The sequence below is a fragment of the Cynara cardunculus genome (genome assembly GCF_001531365.2).
Source record: "Cynara cardunculus var. scolymus isolate 2C chromosome LG 14, CcrdV1, whole genome shotgun sequence".
In the NCBI taxonomy this organism is placed as follows: Eukaryota; Viridiplantae; Streptophyta; class Magnoliopsida; order Asterales; family Asteraceae; genus Cynara; species Cynara cardunculus.
In genome coordinates, this window is record NC_037541.1 from 3,679,693 (window position 1) to 3,688,412 (window position 8,720).

General features: G+C 39.4%; 1 protein-coding gene across 1 annotated transcript; it reads left to right on the forward strand.

The window, feature by feature from the left end:
• Positions 1-485: 485 nt before the first annotated feature.
• LOC112526584 (auxin response factor 6) lies at positions 486-7,338 on the forward strand. The gene is made up of 13 exons (XM_025136931.1): positions 486-1,222; positions 2,067-2,179; positions 2,635-2,733; positions 2,840-2,896; positions 2,988-3,143; positions 3,228-3,312; positions 3,470-3,560; positions 3,874-4,038; positions 4,355-4,477; positions 4,880-5,103; positions 5,301-6,382; positions 6,507-6,697; positions 6,901-7,338. Exons 1-13 carry the CDS (start codon positions 1,180-1,182, stop codon positions 7,100-7,102), a joined length of 2,631 nt encoding a protein of 876 aa, XP_024992699.1. The 5' UTR covers positions 486-1,179; the 3' UTR covers positions 7,103-7,338.
• The last annotated feature ends 1,382 nt before the right edge of the window (positions 7,339-8,720 follow it).

Below are 8,720 nucleotides of genomic sequence, written 5' to 3' on the forward strand. Positions count from 1 at the left end.
ATAATAAAGAAAAAAAGTTTGAGATGATTTTTGGCGACTTGTGATAAATGATATGGATGGCACCGCATTAGGACCACACCCCCAATCTAACTTTAGATTCTGGGTCCGATAAAATCCGACTCCGTAATGCCACTACGTATACCTTCTCATTGTCACTCCATTCTCTACACTCTACAGTCTACACTACCCACCAAATTAATAATCTTGATTTCTTTCTTTAAAATAATGATCAGTTTATTCAATTTCTTACTTCTTTATGGGTTTTTCATTTTTACTGAATCTTGTTGTTTTTTGTCCTACAAAAAGATTTGGGCAAAGAAAAAGGTTCAATGGTGGTTTTTGATGATTGATTGGTGGCAGAGAAAAAAAAAAGAAAAAGAATAAAAAAAAGATTTTAATAAAGGGGTGAGAGAGTACTTGAAATAGTAACAGTATAGTAGTAGCAAAATAGCAGCAAAAAGGAGGAGGAGGTGAGCCATTTCCATTACTGGAAAACTGTTTGAAGAACCCTAAAAGTTCCAGCTTTGATCTCATTTAATCTTCACCCACAAAAACACACACACAGAAATAGTATGCAGATATGGTGGGTATCAGCTTCTATGTTCTAATCTTGGTTTTCAATTGAAGAAAACCCATTGTTGCTCCAAGTGTTTTTAGCTCTCAAGATGCTTGTTTCTTGACTTGAATCTGTGAATCTTGGTGAAAGAGATCTGGGATTTCTTTAGGGTTTCTGTTTATGCAAGTTTCAAGATTACAAAAAGGTCACAAGATTTGGGGTTTTTCTGGGGTTGAGATCTGGAGTGGTTTCTGTAGCTAAACAAGCTTTTCTTTGTCATTCTTGGTCTAATTTGGTGGTGGGGTTGTTACAAAAAATAGCAAGAAAACAAGATTGTTCTTGGATGAAGGTGTGTGTGGCTGAGTTGTGGTGTTATTTGGGGGTTTGGGTGTGGAAGATCAAGGGCGAATGAAGTGGAAATCCTTTTTGTTTTGTAGTACGACCGGTTTCGGTTGAAAATCTGGTGGAACTGTGGGTTTTTTTGTATGGATTGTTAAAGAGAAGCAAGAATCAGTAATCTGGAAGGGAAAAGTGGTCCCTTTTTTAAGGAATTTTGTGGTTAACTGTTGAGATTTTTGACTGTTTATAGTAGTTAAGAAAACTGTTGTTTTGAAGCTGTGGAAATGAAGCTGTCTGCTGTTGGTTTTGGTCAGCAATTGCCTGAAGGTCTGTTTCTTTTCGGTTCGATCATATATGCAATTGCCTTTTTCTTGTCTGAAATTGTGCAACCATGGTTCATTGGTCTTGTGAATTGCTTTTGGTAACCCTGGTGCACCATGGTTCATTGACCTTGTGAATTGCTTTTGGTAACTCTGGTGCTCCATGGTTCATTGGATTTGTGAATTAGACCCTGGTGCACCATGGGTCATTGGCCTTATGAATTGCTTTTGGTAACTCTGGTGCACCATGGTTCATTGGATTTGTGAATTAGATCCTGGTGCATCATGGGTCATTGGCCTTGTGAGTTACTTTTGGTGACCTTGGTGCACCATGGCTCCTTGGCTTTGTGAATTACTTTTGGTGACCATGGTGCACCATGGCTCCTTGGCTTTGTGAATTACTTTTGGTGATCCTGGTGCACCATGGCTCATCGGGTTTGTGAATCACTTTGGTGATTAGTGTTGGTTTATGCGTTAGTCTAGTTGGTTTTTTGATCATACGTTCTACTGCATCTACCGAATTAAGATCAACTTCAGCTTCGTGTTTCGGGTTTTTATGTCTTAATTGTCGGCATGATCTCATGGCCCCCAGTTTCTATGTGCGATCGGGACTATTGTTTTCTGAATCAATATCGGTTATTGCAAAACTTTATGAGCATTCTACCACGGCAATAAATGTTGAACATCATTTTGAAAAATGAATGATTTTCCGTCGATGTTTGGCAAGCTAGCTGATAAGCATACTGTTGGCTGATAAACTAGCTGTTGATTGAAAATCGTTTAGAAAAATGAACGATTCTTAGTTGAGATATGTTACAAGCTAATTGCTTGAGATGCGATTTTGTTTTCAGGGGAGAAAAGATGTTTGAATTCCGAACTTTGGCATGCTTGTGCCGGTCCTCTTGTTTCCCTCCCCACCGTTGGAAGTCGTGTCGTATACTTCCCACAGGGTCATAGTGAGCAGGTTAGTTTGAGTGGATTTTTATTGCGAGATATGTGGTACCCATCAGATTATTCTCCAAAAGAGCCCTTTAAGAACAGTAATCCAATGGATTACAAATATCCTACATGGTATTAGAGCCGGTGTTTACCACCCTAGGGACTTGACACTCGGACAATTTGTGCCCGTCTAGCCTCCGGTGGAGGGGGTGTGTTGGAGTTCCACGTCAGCTAGACTTGGACCATTTTTGCTCAATACACGTCGGAATCTCGTTCTCTCTATAATGGCTCTTTTTTGTAGAGTAATCTGATGGGGTTCCACGTATTCTCACATGGCATACTGAGGATAATGGTCCAAGCCTGGCCGATGTGGGACTCAACGTTTATAATCAAAACAACAATTGGAAAAACGGACACCCTTTACGATTTCATTTTGCAAGTTGTTCATGGCACGTTACTCGATTTAATTGTTCGATTTAGGTTGCTGCATCAACAAACAAAGAAGTCGATGCTCATACTCCGAACTACCCGAGCTTACCTCCGCAACTCGTTTGTCAACTTCACAATGTCACTATGCATGTAAGCCGACATACGAATCTTTTATTTCGTTCATGTTCCTTTCTGAGTTCCTTTTTCTCGGACTCTTTTTGATGCATCTTCATTCCATGACTCGATTTTTCATCAGGCAGATGGGGAGACCGATGAGGTTTACGCTCAGATGACATTGCAACCCCTGAATTCCGTATGTTGAACTTTCTTTATAATTGCTCGGAGGTTTATTTTTTATTTTTTCCGCATGGCGCCACTTCCATTTTCTTTTGTGATCTATATAGGAAGAGCAAAAAGAGGCCTTCCTTCCGGCGGATCTCGGTGCCCCGAGCAAACAACCCACGAATTATTTTTGTAAAACGTTGACGGCAAGTGACACGAGCACTCACGGTGGATTTTCGGTTCCTCGTCGTGCAGCCGAGAAAGTGTTTCCTCCATTGGTACGTCGATTTCCGTTGAACATGAGTGGTTCGTTGAGCTTAAATCTCGACCAACGTGACTCTATTTGTTGTTTCGATTTGCAGGACTTCTCGCAGCAACCTCCGGCTCAAGAACTTATCGCGAGGGATTTACACGACAATGAATGGAAGTTTAGGCATATATTCCGTGGTACGACCTTTATTAAATAAAGTTCTCGTTTTTGGGTATAATTTATTTAATCACAATTTTATAGTAATTGAAATATTTTAGATTTAAAAAATAACGACGTAACTTATTTTAGTTTTAAAAATGATATAGCGATGATCTATTTTTTACGCTGTTTCAGGACAACCGAAAAGGCATCTTCTCACAACCGGTTGGAGCGTTTTTGTGAGCGCAAAAAGACTTGTTGCCGGTGATTCGGTCTTATTCATATGGTAAGCACTTCGTATCCATCTTACTATTGTTTTATGCGTTTTCCGCCTTGTAAGATTGCAATCATAGCATTTTACGGGGAACAGACTCCCGTAGGCAAAACCGTTTCCGAAGATTGTGTGTGATAATATCATTGAATTTATGTCGTTATTAAACAATCATTTTAATCTATACGTAGGGGTAAAATAGTCATTTATGTCATTCAGACAGTTTATTAAACAACAATCTAACTTGATCTATATGGACAACTTAATGCATACAGAACTTAATTGAAAGACAACCGCACGTTCTCTTACTTGAGTTTTATTTGCCCAGGAATGAGAAAAACCAATTGCTACTAGGAATTCGGCGTGCTAATCGACCCCAAACCGTTATGCCGTCTTCGGTTTTATCTAGTGACAGCATGCACTTGGGGCTTCTTGCTGCCGCTGCACATGCGGCAGCAACTAATAGCCGTTTCACCATTTTCTATAATCCGAGGTATGTTGTTTGGTTAATTTGGAGAATCATATTCGAGGGGCTGGTTTAAAAGAGGACCGTAAATATTTTGAAAACTCGTGAACCATTTATTTCATGAATTATTCATGATGAATAACCCTAAAATATTCATGAATAACTGAATATTATTCATCATGAATATCATGCACGTTCATTATTCATGATGAATAACCTTAAATATTATTAATGGTATTCATTATGAATGGTTGGTTCCGAGGTTCTTAAAATATTTACGGTTCTCATTTGAACATGGTCCTCGTATTCTATAAAACCTTATATAAATCTTGGTTCTTTGCAGGGCAAGTCCATCGGAATTTGTGATACCTCTGGCGAGGTTTGTTAAAGCGGTTTATCATACACGAGTTTCTGTTGGCATGCGGTTTCGGATGTTGTTTGAAACCGAAGAATCAAGCGTCCGTCGGTATGCTTCAATTTTGTTTTGAAGATTCATCACTTTAAAGTTGTGTAGGTAGGGGTGGGTTGATTTGAGAGCTGTAAATATCAGGACCAAAGAACCAACGAATATTCATAATGAAGTACATGAATAATTGAATATTCATGATATTCATTGGTTCTATGATTATTCATAATGAATATTCCTTATATTCATTGGTTCTTAGTTCTCAAAATATTTACGGTTCTCAAATGAGTGAGAACCTTTCCTCTGTGTAGTTAATGGTCTAAAGTGCAAGAACATCATTAATTTTTGGCTATTTCACTATGCAACTTCTCGAAAACAAAAAAGAAACGTTCTTATCACTTCGTTTATCTTAATTCTTATTTGAAAAGAGTCCGTATCTTACTCGAATTGTATAATTTATAGCTATATGGGCACGATAACGGGCATCAGTGACCTCGATCCCGCTCGATGGCCAAACTCACACTGGCGGTCCGTGAAGGTTGGATGGGACGAGTCTACGGCCGGAGAAAGACAGCCAAGAGTTTCATTGTGGGAGATCGAACCCCTAACGACATTCCCGATGTACCCTTCTCAGTTCCCCCTCCGACTCAAGCGACCATGGCCACCCGGGCTCCCCTCTTTTAACGGTAATTTTCTAAACGAAAAAAACATACGCTACTTGCATTTTTCACACTCAACGATTTGTTGTAATAAAAACTGTCCTTTGGGGCAGAGGTTAGGTCTGCATACATCTCACATACTAGACCCTAATCCCTGCTCTCGAGCAGGATATATAGCGGGACCGTTTGGTTTTATTGAAATGTGATTCGTTTGTTGAAATTAGGAATAAAAGAAGATGATCTGGGAATGAACTCTCCGATAATGTGGCTCCGTGGCGATCCCGGTGACCGTGGAATCCAATCACTCAACTTTCAGGGAGTCGGTGTTTCACCGTGGCTGCAGCCAAGGCTCGATGCAAGCATGCTCGGAATGCAAACCGATATCTACCAAGCTATGGCTGCTGCTGCCCTTCAAGAAATGAGGACTATGGATTCGGCGAAACCGTCGAATCCGTCACTTCTACAATTTCAACAACACCGAACTGTCCCGACTGGTTCTGCTACCCTGGTGCCGCCTCAGATGATGCACCAATCTCAGCCTCAACCAACGTTTGAAAACCTGCCGGTTTCACATCCGCAGCCTCATCTTCTTCCTCAACAATTGCAACACCAAATTCCGTTCAATAATGAACAACAACATCTACTCCCGTCCATGCCACAGTTCGGTTCCAGCTCCCAAACAATCTCTTCGATGCAACATCCGAGCTTTTCGGGTTCGAACGGAAACCCCGTGTCCGGTTCTAACGTATCGTCCTTTCAGAGTCTTTTAGGTTCGTTTTCACATGACGAAACTTCGCACCTTCTTAACATGCCACGGTCCACCTCCTTGTTGACTTCCACCGGTTGGCCGGCAAAACGTGTGGCCGTCGATCCGCTTCTCGTATCCGGAGCATCACAATCTCTTCTTCACCAAGTTGAACAGTTGGGCCCACCATCACACACAAACCTCCCTCGAAACACCAATCTCTCCCAAACCGCCGTTTCTCTGCCACCGTTTCCAGGAAGAGAGTGCTCCATCGATCAAGAATCGAGCAACGATTCTCAGAGCCATCTTTTGTTCGGAGTTAACATCGATAACTCGAATCTCTTAATGCAAAGTGGGATCTCGAACCTCCGGGGTGTCGGGAATGATTCCGATTCCATGACTCTGCCATTCACATCTTCCAATTACAACATGAGTAATGCAGGCAACGAGTTTTCGATGAATCCAACGATGACACCTTCGAGTTGTATCGATGAGTCGGGTTTTCTGCATTCACCCGAAAACACGAGCCAAACGAACCCACCAACCAGAACCTTCGTTAAGGTGAATCTTTTCAATTTTAGGTCATTTTCATTAAAGATTGCACGAAAACTGCGGATTTGTTTTTGTGATTGTTTTAGCGGTGATTTTTGCTGAATGAATGTTGGTTTTTGGTATTGATTAACAGGTTTATAAGTCGGGGTGTTATGGGAGGTCGCTCGATATAGCAAAATTTAGCAGCTACCACGAGCTGCGAAGTGAACTTGCTCAAATGTTCGGCCTTGAAGGCCAATTGGAAGACCCTTTGAGATCAGGCTGGCAGCTTGTATTCGTTGACCGGGAGAATGATGTTCTTCTCCTCGGCGACGACCCTTGGCCGTAAGTTTTCCTCTTTACCATATACATTAGCTTTATCTGGCTCGATCTCGAGTAGTTCGTTAAAAGCTCGATTCGTTAACACCTTTATCTAGTTCCATTCATCTCTATGTTGTTTTCTTGTTCTTAACCACTTCCGAGACCTTTTCGACTTGTTTACTTATTTTCTTGTGCAACCAATCGTGTTTTTCCGCCCCTAAAAACAGGGAGTTCGTGAGCAGCGTTTGGTGCATCAAGATTCTGTCGCCACAGGAGGTGCAGCAAATGGGGAAACAAGGTCTCGAGCTTCTCAACTCGGTCCAGATACCGAATCCCACCGACAGCACCTACGATAACTACACTCCGAGCCGGCAAGAATCGATGAATCTGAGCAATGGAGTTGCGTCCGTGGGTTCGCTCGAATACTGAACCCGACTCCATTCAAGATCCACAGTTTGTGTATGATTAGCCGCACTTCATCCAATTCTCGAGAATTGCTTGATTCTAAGCTTTAGGTATTTCTGCAACCCGAAACTGTAATTAATATGATCTCGCTCTATTTCGGTTTCGATGATACACAAGACTCGTTTCCGAGGTTATGTATTATGTTTTCATCAGAAAGTTATCATGCTAAGGAAACCCACGGATGTCGTCGGGCCTTCTAGCCACGTTTTTGACCCTGATCCCCAATAGAGAATCAAGTTAGGGCTGTTTGGCAGTTGCTGAATGATTTAGTGCAGAATGATTAAGTGGTTAGAATGATTAAGAGGTTCTCATGATATAGTACAAGATGAAATATAATTGTTTGGTAATTGTTTACAATGAAATTAGGGCGATGAATGGTTAAGTGGGGCACAAGATACAAAATCATTCAGATGGTTCTAGAACCATTAAGAGACAGACTTTTTTTTGTTTACCAAACGAGATTTACCTCTTAACGATTCATATGTTGTCTCTTAATGGAACTATTCTGATGGTTTTTTTTTTTTTGCCTCACTCGATGGCTGTAGCTAGGAGGGGGGGCATTCAACCACGGGTCTGTCTTGTATTTGGACAAAGTTATCCCGCTTTTTTTGGCAACTGAGGCATCCATTTTAATCTAATATGTGCTTTCTTAAGTTAACAAAGTGGCTATGCCCCATCGGTAGTGTCATTGCATATGACGTTACTGTTTGAAGGGAAAAGATGTCGTTTTTGCTAATATATTTTTTAAACAAAACATTGGGATAGAGAGAAGGAATATGTAATTCTCATCGGTCATAAGTTTTTTTTTTTTTATAGGAATGAGTTACAAGAAGATAATTACGGGATATTTTACTTCTAATCTAACTCTGATATATATATATATATATATATATATATATATATATATATATATATATATATATATATATATAGTTTGTTTCAAATACAACCTGCTGTATTTGTATAACCAATGCAACCTAATGAATTGAGATATTTATGGAAATGATGAGTTCATTTATTATGATTTGAATATTTATGGAAGATGAATATTATTCATTAATTATTAATTATTATCAATACTTTATATTAGGAAACAATCAAAACAATACTTTATATATATATATATCGTCATATCATTTAGACGATGACACTTATCCTACAACAGTTTTGTAATTTTAATAATTTTTTTTAAAAAGTTTTAATTTCTTTCATTTCCTTCTCTTTACTTCTACATTTGGAAGAAAAGTTTTAGCAGAAAACTCATCATTTCTATCTAATGTTTGGTTTGAAGGATTTACTGGATTTGAAATCCCACAACATAGGATTTTGAAATCTCACGGAAATGATTGATATTTCATTGATTTCGTAGGACTTGCATGTAATAATGTTTTAAAATATGTTAAGAACAATTGTTTTGTAATAATCAATTAACTTAAATGTAATCTAATTATATATAATTAGAAATCAGTTCCGTTCAAAATCCTACAAACTAAACATACCAAATATTTCAAATCCTTTCAATATTAATCCTTCACGAAATTCAAATCCCTTAAAAACATACAGAGGATCAGCCATGCTCAAA

What these genes read in the sequence shown, in the direction of transcription:
- LOC112526584 (XM_025136931.1), top strand. Translation starts at nt 1,180, where the DNA reads ATGAAGCTGTCTGCTGTTGGTTTTGGTCAGCAATTGCCTGAAG. An exon ending in CACAGGGTCATAGTGAGCAG is followed by an intron (nt 2,180 to 2,634) that starts GTTAGTTTGAGT and finishes TGTTCGATTTAG; the next exon opens with GTTGCTGCATCAACAAACAA. An exon ending in AGAAAGTGTTTCCTCCATTG is followed by an intron (nt 3,144 to 3,227) that starts GTACGTCGATTT and finishes TTCGATTTGCAG; the next exon opens with GACTTCTCGCAGCAACCTCC.